Below are 27,040 nucleotides of genomic sequence, written 5' to 3'. Positions count from 1 at the left end.
TACTGTAATGAAATTAATAGATTTAAAACACAGAAAACTATCAAAATGAGGCTCAGAGTCCTTAATAATCCTTACTGACTCTACATTTGTCAACAGTTCTATCTAACATATTATAGGAATGGCAAGGAGGTATGACATTGCTTGAGAAAGACAGAAAAATTTTAAGCTACGGTGGATTGGTTCTTTTACTGATGACCCCTATTTTAGAACAATTCTCCTCTGTGGAGGCCTACAAAGAGTCATTTACTGAAGGAAAGAATTGGAAAAAAAGACAAGAGGGAATGATCTCTGTCCAGTTTTAAACTAAGCCTAGCAAAAGCCTGTAGGCAAACAATAACTGCTAAAAAAGTACTCAAAGATTAATTTCCTTTGAGATTTATCCACAAACTTGTTAGCTTAAAGATGTAATAACTATTATTGTTTGATAAATATTATAATTTGGGAGTATTTTAAACTTAACTCCCAGAGAATCATTTTCTTCCTAGGTGTGATACAAATCCAGTTATAACTGACTTTTTGTACAAACCTGTCCCCACATATTTTAGTAAAATAATTTAAAGTAACTTTGGAAAGAGTTCCTCAAAAATAAATATCTTAAGCTGATTTCTGGTGGGAAAATAAAAGGGGAGGGGAAGGGGGCAAAAATGCAAACTGCTCCTTGACAGAGATACAGAATACTTGAAATATGTGAAGATACAGTAAATTGACAAGATAATCAGGAAAGTATAGAGAAGGATATAAGAATAATAATAATATAACTATAAATAAAAGGTGAATGTCGAATTGGAAAATACACATATTGCTTTAGAAGCCAGCAACATCAGTGTTGAGGTTCTTATTGTTCCATAACACCATAACGTATGAACAGCAACATGGAATCAAACCAAAGGCGCATCTAAACCACTGTTTTTCTGTTGTTTGTTTGTTTTGTTTTGTTTTGTTTTGTTTGTTTGTTTGTTTTTCCCAACAATGGTCATGATGAGAAATGTAGGGAAGACTATAATAGCAGAATAAACTTAAGCAATATTCCTTCCTATTATTTTCCTATCCCGGAACAGACAGAAGAAAACAGGTTGAAAAGAATTTTTGCCAAAATTTGCCATGCGAATTTCTTGTGAATTTCACAAGACCTTCCAGTAAACTTGGAGTTATCCTTCTGAGTTTCCACACTGTCAGATACTACTTCTTCTGTTGTCCCTGTAGCACACATGGAAGCTCAAGAAAGGAAAGTTCTGCATTAACCTATAAACAGCTAGAAGATCTATATATCCACACACAACTCTGCAAATACATTCTTAGTCTCTGAAAAGAGACATTAAATCATCATACTTGTCAAGGTCAGGAAGTATGGCAGGGAGGGCAAAAGTCAAGCAGTGGCTCACTTGGTTTCTTTTCATCATGTCCTGCAAGGACATTTTTGTCCAAGCCAGCTGCCTCCACCATACAGGAAAGACAGAAAATTGCAAATGCTGCTGTAGAAGGAATGCACACATATCTCATAGATTTCTCTTAACTCCAAAGAAAGTTGACTGTGCACCAAAATCATCTGTCAATAATTTGTTCCAATAAAAGATTATTTTAGTTTTGAAAAGGAAGAATCTCTATTATTGCCTAATAGCAAATTGCTATACCAAGACACAATTCTACTTAAAAACTTTTAAAAATTATTCCAGATCAAATGCAGGCCACTTTTATGTACATTGATCTTGATAAAGCAGAAATTATACTGGAGAAGCTGAAGTGCATGACTTCTCAACCTGAATGGTTACTGGGGAGCATCGTATCTGTCAGGGTGACACTGACACTGTCAGACTATTACAGATTGAGTTCCAGAATTATATGCTGTTTGAGTAACGATAAAACAATGAAAAATTCTAATGGCTTATATACAGGAAAAAAATCAGCTCTTAGAAGATCAATAGAAGTAAGACAGCACCTGGCATTTTATCTTCAAAACACATGAAACTGAGAAAATTAGAGAAAGCAAGGAAAAGTTGCAAGTTAATTCAGAAGACTGCATCACCACATTTGAGGTCTCTAATCTCAAACACTAATCTTACCTATCTAGGCAAATAATATCTTTCATCATCTCCTCTAAATTTTCCTGATATTTAAATTCTACCTGTTAAGAAGTAGGAATTAAAAAGAATGAGAAATAAATGGAAAAGAAAGGTAATAATGTAACACCAGCAGTGGTTAGACTCATCATCTGTATAGGTCAAAGGAGTCAGTACTGAATGTAGAGAGTGATTATTATATTGAGTTAAATAAGATATTAGGATCTAAGAAAGATCAGTATATAGTCTCTGCTGCATAATTATATATGTACATTTTAAACAGAATGATAGAGTACTGATGAATATACTACTGAAACTAAGAACATAACAACGCTCAACATTGTTTCAGATATGATAGATACAAGAAAAAATGCTAACAGGAAGAGCAAGTGTGCTCAAAAGTTTGTCTTCTTTTCCAGTATAGTAAAAGATAATGTCTTTCCTTATAAATCTCCTTTGTTTATATTCTTAGGCCATCAAGATTATAACAAAGCTATCACCACAACACTTACTTTTAAAATAAAAATGTAATTTTAGCTTTCAGAATGCAAGTTTTGTTACAAGGCAAAATAGTGAGCATATGTATATTATCTCAAATTCTTCTTCCTTTATCCTGAAGAAAATAGCTCAGTATCCAAGGAAGCCAGTGTAAACTTCATCATAACTTCATAAACTTTAATGGGACCAAATTCAAGTGTGTATTTTATTTTGCAAGGCTTCCTAGTCCCTGAAGGTTAACTGGAGTGAAGCATAGCATTAAAAAACTTCTTGTTTTGTGTACCCTTTAATTTTCTTATTTCAGAAATTGTAACAAAACTTAAACTGGTGGCTTTGAAAATCTGTGCCAAATGAAAAAGAGGATTTTCTGCAGTTATTATAGATAATTAAAATGCTCCACTAAAATTCCACGATAGTTGTGACAAGCTGTCATGCTAAAGCAACTCAGTGAAACTTCTGTGACCCATCACGGTTTTGGAGGAGAGTAAATAAGAAGTAAATTGCTCTTCCTGCATCTTCTACTCATAGGAACACCAAAACTGGTGCTGAATCAAGTGATGATACAGATTGCATACACCTGTAGCAGTGCTGCACATCACAGAGATGAGAAATACAGGTCTAACTATACTAAAAGAGAACTGTTTCTGTTCTCATTTTCTTCAAAATTATTCTGAAGAATAACTCTCTAAGTAATTCTCTAAGGCATATCCTTCCCACCCCACTCCCTACCCCACAAAATAAATAAAAAAAAACTCCTCCCCAAAAAATAGTCCTTGTACACACCTTCTCAGTCCCCTGAATTAGCCACTTGTAGTGGCTAAAGTGGCCTTTACCTCACTTGCAGACTTCTGCTCTGCTACCACATGCAAGCTCAGTTACCACAGTGCTCAGGCCCAGGGAATATATCTCACTCCCTTTTCAAAAATGATTATGGGAATGGTTGGAAACAAATACCTAAATGCAACCCTTTACTTCTCAGCCTGGAGTATGCTAAGAATGCATTACAACTTGTGAGCACAGTGACGTTAACACAATTTACTTGGAACATTGCTCAAAAGAAGGAGTGGTTCTTGCCTCTAGGTTAAGAATACCACCAGCGCAAAGAAAAGAATAAGTGGAATGGATAGCAATGTCCCATTTTGCAACAAACTGGTCTTGTAACGTCTTTATTCACTTTCTGCTTATAGCCTTAATTGTTTCCTTCCTTCTGTACCACCAGCATCAGCCCTTTGAGTGCACGGTCAGATGACAGTCCTGTTATGTTGGCTCTATGACAGATGTTTACTGATTTGTCCTTAGGAAGGAATTGGTTTCTCAATGTATCAGAGAGACACCATCAAAAGACATGATCTGAGAGGTTTTTATTTTATTCCTAACTTTGTCCCCACGTTTCAAGTAATTTTTTATAAAGAAAAAGTTTATGTTCAAATTGTAATATGCCAGCAAAATAAAGAAATAATAATAATAATAATAATAATAATAATAATAATAATAATAATAATAATAATTAATAATAATTTAATAACAGGTTGAAGTTTGGAAAATTAAACCAGGTAAAAAAGAATAGTTGTTTAGGAAATAGGCTGGAGAAGCAACAAGCTGATATGTTTCATCTGAAACCTGAATGGTCTTAAAGGGTGTATTTGGAGAAGCTAATGAGTAGTTTTTGAAGAGGCTGCTTGTAGTAAAATAATGTAAAATATTTAATGCTACGGATGCAACTTTGGGAGATTACAGTGCCTGTTGCAAGAAGTTCCTTATAGGAGTTTTCCATGGGAAATGCTTGATTGAGTCAATCAAAACATGGGATAACTATTACACATTTTATAATTTTGTATATGACAGTCAGGATTTCATTCTGGTAGGTCATTTGATTCTCTGCAGGTGGCTCTGTTGGTTTCTGGAATAGTATACTGTGAATTACATGTTACACAAATGAAAGGCAGTTATAATTCTGGATAACATTGTATTTGATTCTACAAACATCTTTAGGCCTAATGCAAAGATTCCTTTGAATAATTTATCCAGCTAAGTGTCTGTGGTCCCAAACTCCTAATTTAAAAATGTTGATAAATGAAGTATCTCTTTAGCTAATAAATGAAGTATCTCTTTAGTTATCCTTTGTCAGCAACATTCATTTTAATGGAAAGTGAGTTTACAGGGTTACATGATTGAACTACTGAGCCAAGTCAGTGTTGGCAAATGATGGGCTAAATTATTGATGTTACACACTAATGAATTCTGATGAGAAATAAAATACAGACATTACATTTCAAGTGGTTCATAATTATTTTTGTACTTTAAAAGCAATTTTATTCTTTTTCCAAATCATACTGTTTCTGTAAAACAAAAACATAGTTAGTGATTATAACTAAAATTATTGAGTTTGAGGCAAAAATGCTCCTGTAAGTTTTCTTATACAAGTATAATGCTATTCACACTAGGACTCTGATTTCTTCTTATACTTCTGGGAGAGGATAATTAAATTAAATGTCTAAATTTTTAAACTGCTGTCTTTAAATAAAATAATCTACTTTGCAATGATGGTTAAGAGTTCAGCAGATGAGTTTATAATCTATGATATATCAGCATGTTTACTAGAGATGTTCTGAACTACCATAATTAATTCAGGTAACGACAAGAACAGAAGAGCTGCCAAAAAGGAGCTTTCAACATGTAAACAGTTCATCATTAAACCTGTGTTTTGATATACGTTTAAAATGGATAGAAGGAGGTTACTCAGCTTCAGATAGCCCAAAGTGATGTTGCAAGGTTGAATCATTAATTTAAAATGTCATTTCTCTGATTCTTTACTCAGTGTACTGGATAAAGATTCTTTTTTTTTTTTTTTTTTTTTTTTGACTCACAAAACCAGTGTTAGGTATTTGTTTGTTTAGCAATATTATAACTTTGTAAATCCTTAATCTTCCTTAATCTTGTCTTTGTAAAAATGGACTTTAACCTTTCTTAATCATACACTGAAGGCTTCTGTCAATTGCTGGAAAAGCAAATCTAAGAAGTGTCACTTCCTTTTCTTTTTGACACATAACAACTAAATAGCCATCTTACTTGTTGGCTTATTGCTGCATTCTCTTGTCATTCATACCATTTGTTCTGAATGGAGATAGAATCATTCTCACTTAGCTTACAAAAGGAATCTTATGATCCAAATTATCTCTAAAAGGTTTGTAATTTTGGGCCAAATTCTTGAAAGAGGGGTTCATGAGCTATAGAGATTCAATATTGTGTATATCTTGGCATTAAACTTTAAGCCAATATCCCAATATGTATAGTTGCTTTTGAACAAATGCCTCAAAAACTCAGCATTTTGTATTAAATTGAACTATTTATAAACTTGATCCCTCTATTCTTGTATAGGTTATCTTGTATCAGTTAAGCTAGTGGAAACATATAGCATATTCAAACTATGTTTTCTCTTTTCTAGATAGTGTTGCTTAAGAAAACTATGGCTTTCCTTCTATTTAGCATTGTTACTTCAAAGCAGGAGAAAACATATATTGGAAAAATAATATTATTGATGAGAAATGGCTGCACTTCTCTGAAAAAAAAAACAAAACAAAACAACAAACAAACAACAAAACAACACAAAACACAAACAAACTAACTAATATATAGTTTTCACAGAACTATAGTAAAATACTTTAACGAGATTTTGTTTGTGTATGCACTTTCCCATATTATCCTGGATATAAAAGGATATAATATAATAGCACATCTACTCAAACCAAAACTCTGCAAGGAGAGTCAGGGATTCCTATATATTTCACTAGGAAGGACCAAAAACTTGAATAAATTATTGCTGTATTGTGAAGTACTGCTGTTTGAACTACTTCAACTTATTTTTGTGTAATAGGAAAGACTTCCCTGAACCATAGGTAGGGCTGACTGCATTCCATATTATGAAAGTTACCAAGTATCCCCTTTCATAGGACCCATTAAACTTTATTTATTTATACATTTTTTAAAATTTTCAATATGTAAGTACTTGCATTTTATTTATTCAGGAACTGGACTCAGTAATCCCTGTGTGTCCCTTCCAACTCACCATGTTTTAAGATTCTTTGATTCTATTTATTTATTGCTGTTTGTTTAAATTATTGTGCGTACATACTTCAATAAAGATTCTAGTTATTTAATTCAATACTTAACATTTATGCTACTTCAAGAAAAAGTAATCCAGTAGTTTTCATGTTCTGGAAAAGGCATCAAGCGTAACTACTTCAATGTTATTTGAAAACTTCACAATACATGATCCAGTGTTTCATCAAATTTTTATTCTATGAAGTTTTAAACTAAATTTCTGAATCACTCTGAAAGGATATAAAGAAAATAATTTAAGATTTAAAGATTACTGTAGCAGTGACATCTTCCAGTGGATCATTTTTTAAGAAGCTGGTAGTCAGAGGTTCTGTCTTCTTGTCTTTTAGGATCTACTGATTTGAGTTGTCCTGCTGACAATAAAAGCAGCAGAGATTTTAGGTTTTTGAGTTCTTCAGATGTGACTGCAGTTTTGTCTGTTTGGCCCACAAATGTAAGTTATCAGAATTGCAAGTGAAATGAATATGAATTCATAGACTACATTTATGAATTCTAATTCTCTTTAATTGGAGAATAATTTGTGCTTAACGGGAAATGAAGATTGTATAGTCATTTTATCAAGAGATAAAATTAGATATCAGTTACATATAGAAATCTTTTAAATCTGTAACCTTGTGTTTCATTACTAAAAAATGTGGTCTATATCTTTCCATTAGTCAGCATGTTTTAAGTTACAGCATATCTGTGTTTGGAAGTTAGAAAGTGTAAAAGTGTGAACAAGTAGAACTATTCTGGTAACATATGAGGATGCATTCTAGTAAGTGGTTCTGAATAGTGAAGAAATGTAACTCATAGGAATTCTTCTTTTAAAAGAAATTTAAAAATAAATATCCTAGATTAGATGTTATTGTTCCATTTTTGCTAGGTCACAATTTTTAGTACTCAAAACACTGGTACATATTTCTGCGCACACAGAACATATATATATATATCTGGCAAGCAAGCTAAATAACTCATCACAACAATAATCCTGCTGAGACTAATCTTAAAAATACGAGACCAATTTGTTTGTTTCCAGAGGTCATCTTCTAGCCTCCATCACTGATGGTCTATTAGCAGAACTGTCCTTCAGGTGGTGATTCTGGTCTGGTAAACACAAATGTCCTACTTTTTTTTTTTTGTTTGTTTTGTTTTTTGTTTTCTTCCCTGATATAAACTACAGCTTTTAAGTGTTATTCTCATTTCTAAGCGATTTCATTCCTATCCTGTTTACTAATCTACTGAAACTTTAAAGTGAAGCCACAGAAGAGGCAGCCAGTTAAAGTTTCTTTAGGTGTTCCTGTGCATGCCTGAAAATTTGAGGTTATCTTAGTCTTTGGACATGACGCTTTGAAAAATAAAGTATTAATATAAAGCACAAGAAGCAAGGTGCTGTAAGGTGTAAGTGGCACATACAACTAAATGCAAAGGAGTTGTGTCAGATGAAATGTACACTTCAAAAGTGAAAAGGAAGTGATGTCATAATAGAGACATCAGAATTTTGCTATGTGATAATTAAAATGACAGACCATGAAAATGAGCAAGGAAATCAAGCAGACTGTAACTGTTTTTTAGAATTGGGCTCATTTTGAGATTACTTTCCACTCCTTCACTAGAGAATTCCCTCATATTGTGCAACAACAAAATACATGGTTATGAACATTTTTGTGTCTATTCCAGGGCAGTTGTATTTGTCACTACACATACACGATAAGCAAAATCCTTTGGTGAATGCTTTTCAGGGTTATCAATTGAATCTGCAAAAATCAACAACAACAACAACAAAAAAGATTTTAAAAATTGAAATAAAATATATCAAATTTTGAATAATTGTAGGTGTTATGATGCAAAATTAATAAGGGTTTCAGAGGACAACCATGAATTTTTAGAAACTATATATTGGATGTTGATTTACATGTTTATTCAGAAACCTATTGATCAAGTAACAAATTCTTCCACTCAGAAACATCACTACCATGAGCAGAAGCAAAAATAACTGCCTTTTTGGTCTCAATTTCCTTTTAACTGTACAAAAATAATATTTCATAAATGTATAATAAAATCAGCAAAATTTAATTTCAAAATTGTAAATGTTTACTATGAATAAATGTAACAAAAGCTTAGCAAAAGTAAAAAGGCTTAGAATTAATTAAAAGGTGTGTAGCTATGTCCCCTCAAGAAAAGTTATCTGTCATCTAACCCCATATGTCTCCAAGACAAGGCAGAAACAGCAAGACTGCTAAAGTGAAATCAGCAGGCAAAAAAGATACAACTGAGTGTAATCAGCATAAATTGTGATAACTCAACCCATAACAGAGAAAAATAAAAGAGAGAGCATAGATTTTGAAGAGCATCAGCCCTGGGGGACACCATAACACACCTGTGTTAATAAGTTAGAGAACAGAAGATGTACTTAAACTGACTACCATCTGACAGATAAGAAGCAAGTTAAGAATGAGTGGTTTTCAGAAAACAAAGAAGAAAAAAAAAAAAAGACCCTGCTTGTAATATGCAATGTTATAATGGTTCCTGGCCATAGTGGAACTGCACTCTCTTTCCTGTGTGGAGGTAGAACAGGGAGCTATGAAAACATGAAAACCATGGGAATTTTGCAGATTTAGGAAAACATTTCCTCAGGTAAGACATAGTATGCACAGAGAAATCCACAGAGATGTCCCCTGTAGATCAGCGAAGTCCTAAAGCCTTAGACAAAAATTGTCCTTTCTCTGGAAATTTCTACAAAAATTGACCAAATAAAGACTATCTAAAATAGATCAAAACTCTTTTCTAGTGTAAACTAGCATATATCAATACAGTGGAACTATTTTAAACAATAACACCTTAAAATTTAGCCAAAAGGTTTTTAAGGATTTCAGGTTAATCAATGAAGTAATGTAAAGCTGTGGAAAACTTATAAATAATGAACATATTCTGGAGTCAAAATGACAGTCTGTGGTCTGATCCATCAGATCCTTTTTGTCTTATGAAACAATTTTCACTTACTCAAAATGGGTAAAAAACACTTCCTGAAAAGAAGCTTCTGAATTCTAAATCTTGATATTTTATTTTCAAACCATGTTACACTAGTGTGAGTGGCTGACTAAGGTCAGATGTATTAAAAATTATGCCAGTAATCTTGTACTGGTTAAAAAGGTACCTTTGTGGTGCCACCATCATAAAAAAAAATAATAATTATTAAATACTCTAAAGCTGCAATATTTTTGATAGCACTTTAGCTCCTAAAATAATTTTGACAGAACAATAGTCAAGATAAATCATCTAAAATGGTGAACTAAATTGAAGACTGTCAGGGTTAAAGTCCAGTCACAATCCTAAATAAAGCTACATCTGCCATCATATATCATTTTTGCAATTAGATAGCTAATTGAACTTACTCAAGAGCCAAGTTATTGAAACTCCAAAATGTTATTGGGAAAACAAAAGTCACTGACTGAACAAATACTTTTCCCATACACTTTTGGAAGAAAAGGTTTCATTTATTTCTTCTCAAGTTTCTTATACTAAATAAGTTACTTTTATTATTTACTGATGGATTAAGACTGTATTTATCAATTTCAGGAGGATTTTTGAGGTCTGAAGTCCTCCAGCAAACTATAGAATATAGACAGCACCTACAGGGAGGATGAAATTTTCCCCATGTTGCTCTGTCACTTTTCTTCAAACACCAACAAGAAAAAATCTCCATGAAGCTTTTATCTGAAGGCAAACTGTCACTGACTTCAGCAATAGTATTTGTTCCTCTCTTTGAAGAATCAGTGTAATCTACAGAGGAGCTCAAAGAAGTCTTACTGTCATGATAAAAACAAAGTCTCTTATCAGAGCCATTAGGCATATATATAAACTTCACAGAATGAAGTTGCAATCAGGCAGTTGCAAAGGAATTCTTAAAACTGGAAACTGCTTGGAAAAAGGTCAAGCATAAGATGAAATACTCTTGCTTAAGAAAAGTCCTATACTTTGCTCTACAAAAATAAAATAGATAAAGAGCCAAAATTGAAAGTATAAATAATTTTAGTAATTGATCTCTGCTGTAGAAGTTGATTTGATTGCCAACTTATTTTTTATTGTTTTTTTTTTTTTTTTTTTTTAAATCTATTAATGCTACTATGTACAATATAGACTACCGACCCTTAGCATAAGGAAAGCAGAAGCTAATGTTTAGTAGAGGCTGACTCCCATAATTCTACCTTCTTGGTTCACACTCCTATTGTTGGTGCTTTGGATGGTATGTCTTACCTCCAATCACACAGCAAGAGCTCAGTAAGCATATATTCACCTCTACTACTTTCTCCTACATACAAAATAATGTTTTTGGTGTTTCTTACTCAGAACAGAGATCTAAAAGGAGGTGCATCCAGAAGCTGGTGCTTTCTGGTTATGATTTCCTGATGAAGAAACTGCTGCCGGGTGAGGCACAGCAGACCAGAAACGTCTACAGCCAGTGCTAAAGCTGGACAGATAGCTAAGGAGGCACTCTGCCTTTGCCACCCTAAGCATGGCAAAGCAAAAATTCTGTCCCTAGGACATTTAAGGCAGTGATGGCAAGCATCAGCTTGGCTGTTGTTTCTGGGGACTGCAGATTCCTCCAAGGAGCTGTGTGCTGCTGGGGATACACTGCTCATTTTGCACTAATCCTAAGCACTCCCATTCAGTTTAATACAGTTACAAATTTAGGGTTGGTAAGCAGATCTCCAGATTTCAAAAGTGTTTTTAAGATGTGTGCTTCCTCTCGTCCCTCCTTCCTCCATGCAGTGAAGCTAAGTTCTCAGGAGAGGTCAGGAATGTGCCAGGCTGATGGCACTATTTTTTTTTTCCCATCACTTGCCAGACACACTTCTGTATGATAGCTTCACAGACAAAGTAGCTGACATAGCAACATATTTTGTCTTCCCAATACCTCCAAATTGGACATGCACAGAATCTGATATTAGTTTTAGCTTAGCCAAGGGCCCGTGTTAGCAGTATGATAGGGAGGGAAGCCTGCAATTAAGAACAAGCTCAGATCCCTGCTTAACTCTCAGGGAGAATGACCAATGGCAAATCTCGCACTGATGCCCAGTTTGGTGCTGATAGAAATTGGTACTTGTACTACATAAAATTCTTTCTGAAATAATTTTGAGACACCACACACCAAAGGAAATTGCCATGATTGTGAAGTTCTACTTTTAATTTAACTACTTTTTCAACTTAATTACTTTAAGGGAGATTTAATTGCAATAATCTTTTGCTTTGTTTTGTTTTGCTTTGTTTTTCCAAGTTATCATTAACTAAAGGACTTTGCTATTGAGTGGGATCCCACCTAAGGTTTTGCTTTTTATTTTGATTTGTTTTGGTTGATAACTAACTCCACTGATACCTGTTAATCCTCACTAATGTCCTTGGCACTGTCATGGTCTCACCTAGGCCATGGCTATTCCCTCTGGACCACGATGTTTTACAGGTACTATGGTCTATCTCCACTGTTGGAAACAATGGGAAGGCAAATATAGACTTTTAAAAGCAGGCCTAGCAGTGTAGAATAGCAATGAGGAAACATTGGTGCAATCTGTCATCCAGTCTGAGGTAGCTCTTGGTTTTCACATCATAGTCTTACCCAAACTTTGACACTGTGTGTAACCGGAGATTGTTGCTGGTTAAAAAGTACCTGCTGGAAAGGTTAAAAAAAAATAGAAAAGAAAAAAAGAAAAGAAAAGAAAAAAGAACAACAATCCTGCATTATCTACTTTTAAGTCTTTCTTTGGATCTCACCCAGGTCATGGCTTCTGTAAAATATTAGAAAACACTTAGGTAGTCAATGTACTGTGTCTACTGCCTCTCCTAATTCACTCTTCCTTTGTGATTCACCTGCTCCTGTTTGCTCTAGTCAATGTAGCTGCTGGAACGCAAGCGCTCATGAGCCGAAATCACCTCCATGCTGCACACTCTCATGCAGCTCAGCACAGCAGGTCCTCAGCCTCACATGATAATGTGAGACGGCCACAAGAAACAACAGCAAGAAAAGTGTATTTCTTGCTGAGAGGAAAGGAGGGGAGAGGAATGGCCGTCATGTTATTTTGGAAGTGCCTGCCACCATGCCGAATGCCATCAGGGTAAGAACTTAATTCGGAGAAGGATAGAGTGATCTGACAATGACACAGATGAAGTAAAGAAACTGGTCCACATGTAAATAAATCATTGCCAAGACCTCTAAAATATAAAAATGTCATATTTTCTGAGGGGAAATACTCATCCAAATACCTTGGTAATTGCTCATAGCTGAACTAGTTTCCATTTTAATTTTATATCCTTTCCTTGTTCATTATTTTAATGGTAAGTTTTTTCCAGGCAAACTGCATGAAAATATAGCAAGAATTTTAGAATACCAGAACCTTTGTCAGAAATGGATGCCGCAGACAATGAAAGTGGGCAGCGAGCAGATTTTTTACCAGACTTTGAACAAAATGTTATCTCTGGTAGGTCTCAGCTGCTCTGAATACCCCCAAATGCCGCAGGGCTTTATGTCTTAAAGCTTAACTTAGATCCACCTCTGTCATTAGTTGGGTTACTCAGGAAGACAAGATTTACAGACATGGCTTCTCAGCGTGAAAGACATACATGGAAAAAATTATGCTAAGGTGAAGGACTTGTGAAAAACTAATTAATTAAAATATGGACTACTTATTGACATAATGTTCAATGATATGTGAGGTTCATAGTACATCCATTAAAATACTGTGTAACATTAGACTAATGTAAAGATTCACATGTGAGGAAACCAGCTGCCACCTGTGGGTTCTATGTCCCTGTTATTATTATTCATGAGCTTTAGGCTGAACATCAATCACCTATTTTCTTCACTCACTATTGGAGTAGTTGAACATAGGAGAGAACAGAATTATTCACAGCTATCCCACAGCAAAAACGAAAAAGCAGCTTTTCCAGTTTTTCAAATGCTAAATGAGAAATGTGAACAAAAAAAGTGTAATTCTCCACTTACCTGTCTCCACTGGCACACAGTTCATGCAATATTTAACAAATACAACACAAAAACAAATCCATAAAACAAGAAAATAAAACAAATCCATAAAACATAAACCCAAGAAAGTATTTCAAATATTTGTGTACAAAAAGTGTATTTTTATTGTAATTTTATTTTTTTGAATTTCTGATTTTAATATGATAATATTTGCTACTTCTTATAGCAGTAGAAAATATATGGAAATCTGGAATTTTAACATAAAAATCCTCTCTATCTAGTGAAATTCTGAAATCTGAGCATGATGTTGGTGCAGTTTAATGGAGTTCTAGAACTCACTCAAGTTAGCTTTTACTTTAATGCATCAGGTATTAACTGGGAAGTACAATTGTATAATATTAAAATTTAATAACATTGCTTGCGCAATCATACAACAAAGCCCAAGTGTTAAAAATTACAAATCAAGGTTTATAATAACATGCTGCACTAAAGCTGCATCATCAACATAGCTTCTTTTGCAAGGAATAAATCCAAAGAAATTTTTAAGTCTTTTAAAAACCCTTCACAAACGCCATCTGGTTATGGCCATTAACTATGGGAAGAGATTGAAAGGAGTAGCTTTACAGAAATGCGAATAAGATACCATTGCACAAGACAAAAAGAACAAGAACATTCAAACCATATATTATATAATAGTTATTTTTCCTAGTAAATATATATACCTGGGGAACAAGTCATAAAATGAAAAACAATATATTTCTGGAAACCATATCTTAAATCTTATAACTCCACAACATTGCTTCTTTACAAATAAGGGAAAGTTATCATATAACTGAGCTGGGAAGGTATGGTACTTCTAAAAACAGTCCCATGCTAAAGAAATTAAATATAAATACAATGAAAATGACAATATTGTTTAACATGGAAATAATATTTGCACAAAACAGGACGGAATAACATTTTCTAAAACAACTGAGCAGCTATACTAATGCCGCTCTGTGTTTCAAATATTTATATCCAATAATCCAATATATTTATAATAATCTTTTCAAAGGTTTGTGAGAAATAAATCTAATCTCTTTTTTTTGTTCCTTGTTCCCCCCCCCCCCCCTTTTTTTTTTCCCCAAACTATGCATGGTATATGTGCTAACTTACTGAATTCATCCTTCATGCAATTCCAGTTTATTAAAGAGGTTAAAAATTTATAAAACTCTGATGGGATATGGTTTTAATGCTTCATCACACTACCCATCATTTGCTTTTCAATCTAGATCAGAATGATCTTTCCTACTTCCCTGCAATCACCTACCTGCACAGCTAATATTTTCTGAGCGTTCTCCTGAGAGGCTGCCTGGATCCTCGCCAGCCCAGCCTGGCCGTAGAGCCCACGCTGGCTCAAGTACGCCGCCAGCGCCCTGCGCATCCTGCTCTGCAGCACACACAGCTGGACAGGGAGCCGGGGGGCGGGAGGGGGGGACAGAGGCAAAAAAGGAGGAAGGGGGGGGGATGAAAAAAAAAAAGAAAAAATCCCAAGTCAGAGTAGGAGAGGAAATTAATGGCAGTGTTCAAGAAGAATGATGGAGGAAAATATAGAAAGCAGTCAATAGCCCATTCTGCACTGTACGGACCTGACAGGAATTTCACAGTCTCTTGATTTTTCAGCCCACTCATGTGCATTCATCAGAAACCAGTCACATCTGGCTGCCAGGATGGGGGGTTAATTTTCTCTAAATGCCTCAGCAGTTTTGTTCTAGCTGAGGCAAACTCTGTGACTGCAAAGCTGATGAGTAAAATATTTCTACTTCACCCAGTTTAACTCAAAACCGATAGCCTCGGGACATATTGAACCTTTCTTAAAAAAAAATTATATATATATATATATATATATATATATATATCTTTTGAAGCTTTTTGAATGCACATCAGGTCAGGCCAAACTTTAAAATGCAAGTTTAAGACTTTGATGGACACAAGAGCTTCATCTCCCTCCCCCCCCACCACCCCTTTTTTTTCCCTGTGTAAAGCTTATCATAGCTTGGCAATGTGTGCTTTAGTGCATGACAAAACTAAAGAGAATTAACTTAGCCATCAACTGCTCGGGGAGAACAATAACAGGAAAGAAATTTCCAGATAGAACTTCCTATTAATCTACCTAGCTATAACCATGTGACATGAAAACATCTAACAGCACTAAATTACACAGAATGCGGCTACTGAGAGTGACACTCCCTAAAAAAAAAGGATTGTCTAAAGATGTATAGCAAAGATATCACTTACCGTAGGAACTGCATTTGTTACAAAGAGTTATAATTGATATTATTCAAAGGAGGAATGCTTACCCGATAGGCTTTTGCTGTTTGTTAACATTAATTATTGCTAGAATCTACAATTAAGACTTGTATCAGTTTTTCTTTAATCTGCAAAAATTTGTAACTCATAAACATGGTGTAGCATGTCTCTCATTTCAGAAGAAAAATGTTTAAATATGATCTGAAAATCTAGCAACACAAAATGCTTTTGAAAGACCATGTGCTTTGGTAAATTCTGCAAACATTGCTTCATACTCTAGACCAGCTGTAATTTAGAAAATGGAAGTTTAAACTCCCTAAATTATTGCTTAGTTGAAATACATGGTTTTGTTTCATCAAGTTAATTATTTCAATAAATTTCATAGCTATTGTTAGCATGAAGCCTTCAAGAGTATCCCTGTCAACCAGATTAACACAATGGATTGTACCATTCCTTTGGAAATATTACATTTCATTAAGGTCAATGCCACAGGTCAATAATTGGATCAGTTATAAAGAAGCTTTTACATGATAAGATATGACTACTTTTTAGGAGCAAGCGCAGTGTACCAGGTGAAAAATATACTTTTTCAAAAGAATGTAGATTATAGTAATATCAGGTGAGCTATTACAGCCTAGAGAGTAATTAATGCACATTTTCAAAATTAATGGCCTGATTTTCAGAGATACTGAGTTTCCACAAGTCCCATTAGATCCTATGGAAGCTGTGAGTACTCCGCATCTTTGTAAATGAGGCTGTAAAATATTAAAACAGATTTTTGTACATATTTGTTTTGAGTCATGCCAGTGTATATTAAAAATAACATGAGGGAAGGTAGATGAACTCAATGGGAAAATATGAAAATATTGATCTGAATCACAGCCAAAACCTGAAACCAAATATGAATACATTTTCCAATTTGTAGAAGCATTTCCAAGTGCTACTGCTCCTTTCCTCCTACTTTAAGATATATATATATATATATATATATATATATATTTTTTTTTTTTTTCCTGAAATAAATCTCAAGCTTTCCATGGATCTGTTGTTATTTCAAGTATTTTCAAATCTCATGTTGTTTGATACCATTCCGGAGTCTGAAAAAAAATGCAGGTGAGAGAGGAGAAAAACAACTTGTGATGTTTTAATAAAACAACCTAATTCAGCCCAACAGAAAAACAAATGAAGTAGAAAACTATATTTGGATTACCAAAATTCCAAATTTTGTAAAAATATCAAACAATTGCAAGATATATTGTTGTTCTGAGACAAATGAAAGTTGGGGGAGCATGTGAAAAGATTTGTTATTGAATGGTGAAAGGGAACAGTGGCTATCAAGTTTGAAGATTATCCAGGATTTTGTCTTGAGAGAATAAAAATACATTCAAAAGTTTCAAGATTTGACTATTTGAAAATTGGTATCATAAGTATTGAGAAGCTGACAATTTGTAATGGCTGGTGTTCAATAGGACCTTCACTAATGTTTCTTATTTCAAAGAACCAAATAACCACTTGCAAATTACAAGTACATAATAGCTGTTGCTACTATTGAAAGTATCCTGCATCTAATGTATTTCATATTTTGAATATGTTTTCTTGTGCCTAGCATAATGGAGACTAAACTCAATATTTATTAATTTTACAATATTAATTGCAACATAAATAACATTCATGCACACAATCAGAAATACATGTCTGTGTGGGAAAGTAGCAGCTTGATCAAATGTTACCTGAAAGCTTTGAATAAACTGAGGGACTCTCTAACATAGGAGGGGCAATACAACTTCCTGAGTCTACTTCAGACCCATAGTTAATGTAATAAAATCCTAAGTCATCCAGCTGAAGATCACTTCTAGTCCAAAATCAGCTTGTACATTTTGGAAGCTTGGCCATCGTCTCTCTGTCTCTATAGGCAATGACACTTTTCCCTTAGATTCTCTTCTCAGTCATATAATAGACTCATTAGCTTTTCCTTATCTTTGAAATTTTTATCACAATTCTAAGTAGAGACAAGAAATCACTGCATGCATGATTTGCATATATGACATTACTGCTAATTCTTCATTTTTTGTTGCTTTGTTTCACTATAAGAGAAACACGATATTTCCTGGGTATTTTTAACACATTAAACAAAATGCTGACAGAGAAAGTAACAATATCTTTAGTGTGGAAGGCATAGAAACATGCAGAGTAGCCAAATATTTGTATGACAGCCTCCTTGTTTTTGATGTTTATTTGTCTACAGGAACAGGACTGAAGAAAAAAAAAAACAAACAAAAAAAAAAACAAAAAAAAAAAAACAAAAAAAAAACAAACAAACAAAAAGATGACAGCTTCAGATTTGGGTTATTCAAAAGGAGATGATTTTTGTTTTTGTCAGCTTTGTACCTCCCACAGCTGGGGCTGATACAGGTCTAATTGTTAGACCCCACAAAATAATCTTCTGTTAAAGCGACTGTTTCTGCGATTATCAAAACTAAGTTAATTCAGCAAGGTGAAGCAATCACTTTCAAAGAGCTTCCTCTTTTGGATGGGAGGGAACAATTTTTGCAGCAAGTGACTTCTCACAGTCCTCACCCTACCAATGAAGAGATGTTGAGCCAGCAGCTGGAGATGTACCTTTGTGAGCTGCTGGGGAAAACAAATATTACTGTCAAGGAATTGCCTCACCGTTCTGCTGCTTTGGGGCTTTACTGCTATTCTTTACTCATGTTGTGTTTCCCCTCCATGCTTTGCAATGTGGAATGTATGGCTCTATATTTATTTAATTCCTCATTTGTATGTGGTACTTATCAATAACAATGTAGATTTCAGAAAAGGAGATGTGAACTAGCTGCCATAGCTATTTTACTAGACAAAAAGCTTAGATTATGATTTGGGGCACACCAAACATGTTGCCTTATTCTGTTCACACCTTTATCATTATTTTTTCTTTTTTGTTATGATAAGTCCAGATACTTCAGTAAATTCATGCATGGTTTGCTATAATATGAGATTGAAATTAAGCTACTATTTTAATCTGCAATTTCTCATCTGAGGGATCAAACTGGGACCAAAATCACGTAACACATGAAGCTGAGGCCTATTCAAGCCAAACACATTATTCCAGTAGTATTGTTTCTAGGTCCTCATTAATTAAAGCTATGATAGTATTTAGATTCTCTATACAGTAAACAAAAGATAAACTGTGGTATGTGCCATGCCTCTGTTCACATTCTAGCTGGCATGGCCAATGACAGCAAAGAAGAGGTGGGCATCAAGCATTAATTTTTGGTCACTAGTTAAGACACTAGAAGGCTTGTACTCCAGTTAGTAGCATATAAAAAAACCCACATCATCAAGCATAGGCTGCGATTATTACAGATGGGAGCAACGCTGGGCTTGCACAGATATACTTTCATGTACTACAAGAGCACCTTCATTTTGCTGTAGTGTCAGACTAGTACCAGAAAAACTTGGCCCCTGAGTTTGGGCAAGTTATTTTAAACAAAGAGACGTTTGCCAGTACATTATCAACATTAAAGAAAAAGAATAGAAAACGCTGTATAGATAAAAAACAATTGTATTGCATTTCGACCAGAATATTTTCTAATTTCATTGGTTGGCTATTCACAAGGACACAAAATTTTTGCCTGCTTATCTTTCATTGCACAGTCTAGTTGTGTTGGACTAGACCAATGCAGATTATAGACATATTTGACAATGGACACAAAACTAGGGGTGTTTACTTGGTTAAACATCAAATGGCATCTGGCACCATTAAGAATACAAAAGGAACAACACATGGAACTCAGTCACGATGCTTTTCCAGTGGTCAACAACACAGTACTTGGTCTGCTTCTGTTGCCAGTTCTAGTCAGGGACTACACACTAGCATCATACTTGGTTATGATTACAAACCTAATCCTCCTCACAGATGTTTTTAATTAGTAAGATTCAACTAATCTGAATATAACTGTTCCTGTTTTACACATGAGAATATAAAGAGAGAATCAGACCCTCTATGAGTAACATTTCATTTTCCAAAATTATAATTATTCATGTTGTGTATTCTACATTCAGAATACAGACTTGCATCTAAGACATTTGATCTAATAAAACCTCAAGATTCTGAATCACATAAAATATAGTAAACATTACAATTGATCTAAAATGAGATATATTATTATATGCAGGACTAGTATGCTTCTTATCTCAAAAGAAGATTCTCTTTTAATTCTGCCAAACTTTAAACATTTGATCAAAAAATGTGCATGGCAGGTGTTTGCCCCAGGCTGAAATTGTTTGGATAGCCCAAGCAGTTTGCTTTTTCTGTGAGTTTTTTTAGGCAAAATACATTACTCTGCTCCTGTTAAAAAAAAATGTACTGATGTCTGCTTTTCTAGATACAGTGTTCAAAGGTGACTGAAATATCACAGGAGGTGAAATTTTTGTATATGATAACTTCATAAAAAGCATCTGGTGAAAATTATACGCCTTTTGAAAACTTCTGATTGCAGATAACCACTAGGAAATTTTTCATTTTAATCAGCTAAAACTTTTAAAAACATTGTCCCACTCTAAGCATTCTTGAGCCTCTCCCTGCTCCTAGACTTGACTAGACTGTTAATGTATCAACCTTTCTCAGCAAGTGAGAATGCTTATCTCTGTATAACTTTACCCTGTATATAAACCATCTTCGCAAAGTAGTTTGTTATACATTATTTCAAGAAGACAACACTGAAACTTAATTTTTGCTATAATGGCTGTTATTTCAGCACAGGATGAGATTTGTCACTAACAATGTGCCTATCTCTGTATCAGCATAAATATACTTCTTTTGGTGCTCACGTATGATTAAGAAATTGATCTTGTTAATCAAAATTTGTGTAATTCTAACAACATAAGCCTAATTTAGGCTTTACAGAGCTACACTAAGATACAGTAACAGGAGATCTAATAAAAACACAAAACCCTAGAGCATTAACATGGAATATTGATTGCCAGTACAATAATATTGAAGATAACATTAAGATTGAAGAGACTTTGAGATACAGCTGCTCCAAATAAAGGTTTGTTTCAGACTGAAAACAATCTAAGGAATTACATATTGAGATGTTTTAAAGAACTAGCATTTGCAGACACAGGAGGTAAGTCATAGCTAATTGTCAAGTGACTAAAAACATTTGTGAATATTAAAATGAAGAAGAAATGGACTAAGCAACAGCAAGAATAGAAAAATATACATAGCTGAGGCAGATGAGAGAAACAGATGGGCAGAGCATTTCCAAGAAGTCTCACTAGACTCAGCCCCCTTCAATACCATATTTTGATGAAATATTATGAACCTAAACCATTTAACATTAACAATAACCAATTGAGATGTCAGCCATACGCACAGAAATACAGAAGCTAAAAAATATCAAGACAGACAGCAATGATCTTGTCACCAAGAAATGGAGCACTAGATGAAACTCACTCAGAGAAAAAGATCCCTCCCCTTCCTCCTGCAAGAGAAATCTTTTTTTTGTAAGGGTGTAACACCCCACAGGAGGTAGGATGACGCTGGACAGAAATCTCAGTGAACAATAGTCTGGATTCAGCTGAGGTAAACACGAATGAACTACAGATATTCATAGTAAGGACCATCATAAAATAATACATTAAATGCAGCACACCATCAATTCTCAAAAACCTTTTGAAGGTTTATATACACCTGAAATCATATACTATGAATGAAGTTGGTGCTGTGAAGAAGGCAGAGAATGATGGAAGACAAAGTGCACTATAATGAGCAAGGCTCCTGAATGTAACTGCAGAAATGTATTATTTTTATCTTTGCCACACTGTACCCTTGACATGTTAACCAAATCATTTAACAACTTTTTTTTTTTTTCCCCCAGGGATAATTGGGAGTTTTGTGCTTTCTCTTTTTTTTTTTTTTTTTTTTTTTTTTTTGTGTGTGGAGGGGGTTATCCATATTAAGTCTTTAATTTCCAGACTTGACTAGCAATTAGCAATGATGGATTCACCTGAAGACAGGAGGAAGACTTGAAATCACAGTGTACCATGAAGGTATATTTCTGACATTACCGGACTGGGGCTAGATCTGCAAAAGGCTTTAGGTATCTCATTGCTATGTTTGGCAGGTAAAACCATAGTTATCTATGTATTTGACAGTATAGGATGCTAAGAGTATTTCATTAAATTCTTCTATTAAAACACAACTCTCGTTTATATTCAGAGAATATAAGCCTTTTGACACTACTCTTGACTGACGATATAAGTGATACAGATTCTGGGTTCAAAATAATATTTCATAATTCTGCAGTAGTCCCTCATAACATGAGACATGAGGTTATTACAAAATGTAGCAAGCCAAAATGAAACTAACAGAAGTATTAACTACTAGTCACTGCTATCACATCACTACAATTTTTAGATCTAAGCAAATTACCATTACATTTCAAACAAAGAATAATATGTCACTTCTAAATCTACAATCTGTTTTCAAATGATGCTAATCTTATATCAGAGGACCCAATGTGTGTGTCATATTAATTCAATAGTGCAATGTGAATGCTAAACTCTATGTAAATGACATAAGCCTTATCAGTTCCATTCATTGTTACAACTCAAACAATGGCAATTACAACAACTCTACAGATTTTGGCGCTGTAAGACTGGCAGATTTATTAGCAAAATCCAGTTAATATTTATCTTTTCATACTGTTCAACTACCAAGTTACACCTGTACAATATACAAAGCTCCTAGGTAATGAGATATTTCTTTATTGTCAAATCTGCTCTACAGACTGCTGGTAAAGATTACATAGCTCATTTAAATAAAGCTCTTTTGTCAACAGACTGAATATACTTTAAAAATGAGGGAAAGCCTCATGAAAAAAAAAAAAAAAACTCAGCTGATATGCAAGTGTACAGGAAAAGATGCACTTGTTTTTTGACCTTATTCCAGTAGTGAATGCTTTGGCAAGCAGATTAGCAATGTGAAATTATGAAAGGGAAAGAAGGAAGGAAGGAAGGAAGGAAGGAAGGAAGGAAGGAAGGAAGGAAGGAAGGAAGGAAGGAAGGAAGGAAGGAAGGAAGGAAGGAAGGAAGGAAGGAAGGAAGGAAGGAAGGAAGGAAAAGAGAAAGAGAAAGAGAAAGAGAGAGAGAGAGAGAGAAAGAAGGAAGGAAGGAAGGAAGGAAGGAAGGAAGGAAGGAAGGAAGGAAGGAAGGAAGGAAGGAAGGAAGGAAGGAAGGAAGGAAGGAAGGAAGGAAGGAAGGAAGGAAAAGAGAAAGAGAAAGAGAGAGAGAGAGAGAAAGAAAGAAGGAAGGAAGGAAGGAAGGAAGGAAGGAAGGAAGGAAGGAAGGAAGGAAGGAAGGAAGGAAGGAAGGAAGGAAGGAAGGAAGGAAGGAAGGAAGGAAGGAAGGAAAGAAAGAGAAAGAAAGAAAGAAAGAAAGAAAGAAAGAAAGAAAGAAAGAAAGAAAGAAAGAAAGAAAGAAAGAAAGAAAGAAAGAAAGAAAGAAAGAAAAAGAAAGAAAGAAAGAAAGAAAGAAAGAAAGAAAGAAAGAAAGAAAGAAAGAAAGAAAGAAAGAAAGAAAGAAAGAAAGAAAGAAAGGAAGGAAGGAAGAAAGGAAGAAGGGAGAGAGGGATATACATAACTGTCTTTCAAGATTGACTGAAAAACAAATAAAAGGCCAAAAAATCAGAGTACAATCTTATACTAAAAATGTTGGATAAAGTGAAAAGAATGAAAAAAAATAAACTTGAGGAAAGAAATTAAAGACTAACGTTATGACTTTAAACTTCTGTTAGGAAAAAAAAATAATAAGGAAAAGAGACACTCCTTTATAAGATCAGGACATCTTTCTGCTTATTGTGGCTACTGTAAGCATTTTTAATACTAGTCTGAAAATGAAAAGTGTGCTTTCTGTATTAGGCTCCTCAAAATGTAGTCTAGAGCTTGATAGTGAGTACATATAGAATATATTTGATGTTATTCTTTCCTCAAAGATTTTTATACTGGCCAATTTCTATCTGTACTTATCCAGACATTTCTCTATATATCATTTAGTAACACTGATAATCAAATACTGCTACTTCATCCTCAAGAGCCTGAAACAATGAATGTAAACATCGTGATAATGTGTAAATAGTTTACCTTGTCCCAAATCAAATTTATTATTATTATCATTTATTATTATTATTATTATTATTATTATTATTTATTTTAAATTATATATTATATATAATATACAAATATTATATAATATATATTATATTATATATTATATAATATATATTATATATTATATATATATTAATAATATATAATTTATATATTATATTTATTGTTATTATTATAATTATTAAATAATTTTACCTCCAAAGCTCTCACCTACAGTTCATGACTTTTCCCAACTTGTATTTGTTATTTATTCAAGGCCATTAAAGGAATGTGTCAGACAGCACAAGCTGAAATGTCAAAACCCTACAAGTAAACAAGATCACTCCAAGGAAGTTCTTGACCTTGCCATTAATTTCTCCTGTTAAAGCAGCCATAATCTCTAATCATTCCTTTTAGAGATTCTACTGCTTACTCTGAAGAGAAAAAAATGCACAATATAATAATACCATATCTCATCCTCTGTCCCCTCCTAAAGGATTTCTGGAGTATAATTGTTAACAACTTCTTCAAAAAGTTAACTAGTACACTTCTGGCATTCAGTCTTGTGGAGAGTGTTTTTTCATGAACTTGTAATCTTAAAAATAAAACTAATAAACTACCTGATTAATGTGAATGTTACACTACTTTCCCAAATAATTTAATAGTGAGCTTCATCTTTGTGAAAGGTGAATTCTTGCCTTCTTTCCTACATTAAAATACACTGAGATTAATTATCAAAATGTACTTAAGTTGTAGATCTAGCAAAATATAGAGACAGCATTCTGCCTCTCTTGAAAAATGAACATAAAATGTTATGACGATAAGCATTTATATTAAGCTGTATTTTCTGCTTCATATTAAGTATATCCTGATCATTGCAAAACAGTAAAATGAAATTTAAATGAGCTTTTTTTTTTTTCTAGATGACATATACATTTATCAGTTATCCTATCCATGAGAACACAAGAATCACATATCAACAACATCTTGATTTTTGGCCAAAAGCTGGTCTATTGTGACTAGGTATTACTGTCACTGTGTTTGTATTTCTAGGCTTTGGCCTCCTACAGTGATATCATCAGACCTGCCAGTCACTAGCCCATTCCTAGATCCAGTCTCTGTGCAGCGTGACCATGTCCCAGAATAGTCCAGGTCATACAATGGGTGCCTCAGCAGTCACATGCTCTTGGCTGCTTGGCTGAATGACCACCAACATCCCTTGATGGACAACTTGACTTCCAGTTAACTGTTTCAGGGATGACATGGCCTTCAGCTGAGCAAAGACAGACTTTGCAAAGGAATCTCCTGCTTGGGTTTGCATAATAAACCACCCCACCAGCATCGGCAACCCAGGGACTGGTTATTCTGCAGGGCCAATGTGAGTACTGAGAGGTAAGTGTGCTTCCTGGAAGGCAATGAATCAATCAGAACAGCTGGCCAATTAAGATGTGCATAACTTCTTGCCAGATGTTACCTCAGTGCTGATGGCTGACTGCATCTTAGAGATGCACATTGTTTCTCAATCCCTGGGGCTACTTTCATATCGTTAAATAAACAGAGCTAGGAACCATTCTCTGGTGGTAAGGCGAAGTGGAACAGTCTGGCTTTGTCCACACTACACAGCCCACTACCACTTCTTAGCCCTATGTGATAGCCTCCCTGCCCTAAAACAGTAGTAACATGTTAAGGGATATGACGGGTTACCTGCTGAATGTCTGAATGAATGTGAAGGCTGTGTTTCAGCCTATAAAGATGAAACAGAAATATGTGCTACATACAATTGGCTGTGGCCAAGCCTCTTGAGATAGTGGTGAGATACTGTGTGGTGCTGAGGGAAATAAAGCTGGTGCTGTCCCATCCATGACCCCTGCTCGGAGCAATTGCTGGTGTGTTATTCGTTGAGTTGTGTTAGGCTTTCTCTCAGAAAGTGCTAGCTAACACAAACGAAAACAGAACAGGGCACTATAAATAATCAGTATGGAGGACTACGGAATAGATCATGCCAGGTCCTTAACCCTCTTTTATTTTCCAGGTTAGATGTAGCCTTAATGGCCAAACAGTATCCTGAGTTTCCTGTTGAAAAGTGTCTTGTAAAGAATCAGATACATACTTGCTTTTCATAAGCAATAAGGGATTAATTCATAAATGATAAGGATTTGAGAGCAGGATGGGATTAGGAAGAGAACATGAAGGTTGGAGAGGGTCCAACTACGCTAAAGCAAAAAAAAAAAAAAAAACAAACAAAAACCAACCAAACAAACAAAGAAACAAACAACAACAAAAAAAACACACATACCCTGAGGGTGATAAAATGAAGTCTTCAGTTAAGTTACCAACCAACTTGTTTTGACATCCTTAGTCTAACCAAACATCCTTTTCTTCTTATCTAGCACCAGAGATTTCATAAATCTTATGAAAAATTCTTTGACCTACTCATCCTTTTCATGACTATGACTCTAGCTCTGAATTATGTCTTTATCCCAAAAACTGATTTCTTGGCTCAGGGGTCAACATAATATGACAGAATGGCCTTTCTTGGTAAGTATAAGAATCTTCTGAGGTTTACAGAGTCATATTCCCATACCCATCACACCTACACATCAGCATCTTTGCACAGTCATTCATCCTGTATGATTCTTGGTAGCATTCTCTCTGAGACTTCTAACAAGTTATTTCATTCTCAAATCTGAGAACACAGCACCCAGATAGGCAGTACTTGTTAGAATTTGACTGTATTTTCACACATCATTGTTGATGCCTTCAGTCAGGATGGACCTTGCATTGGATAATTATTATGGGGAAGACAGAAAATAAAATGGTGTTCATAGAGCAAAATGGAGCTTACAGCCAGTTAGAGGCTTAGCTTTAGTCTGTCATAATATGTACTGTATTAACTAGTCATGAAAGTAATTGGAATAAAAAATTGCAGACATTGTCTGAACCCTTTGTCCTCAGGAGGGCTTAGACATTCA

At 34.5% G+C, this 27,040-nt stretch overlaps 1 protein-coding gene across 1 annotated transcript in view; it reads right to left on the bottom strand.

The window, feature by feature from the left end:
• Positions 1-27,040, bottom strand: part of CCDC178 (coiled-coil domain containing 178) — a gene marked incomplete at both ends in the record, with an annotated part of 173,193 nt that overhangs the window by 2,874 nt on the left and 143,279 nt on the right. The window contains one exon of the mRNA XM_084281665.1: positions 14,939-15,073. Coding sequence (XP_084137791.1) covers positions 14,939-15,073 — 135 coding nt within the window. The remainder of the gene's footprint in view (positions 1-14,938; positions 15,074-27,040) is intronic.

The sequence above is a fragment of the Netta rufina genome (genome assembly GCF_964035555.1).
Source record: "Netta rufina genome assembly, chromosome: 2".
NCBI classification, from domain to species: domain Eukaryota; kingdom Metazoa; phylum Chordata; class Aves; order Anseriformes; family Anatidae; genus Netta; species Netta rufina.
Note: the sequence above shows the minus strand (reverse complement) of the source record. Positions and strands in the feature narration are given on the sequence as shown.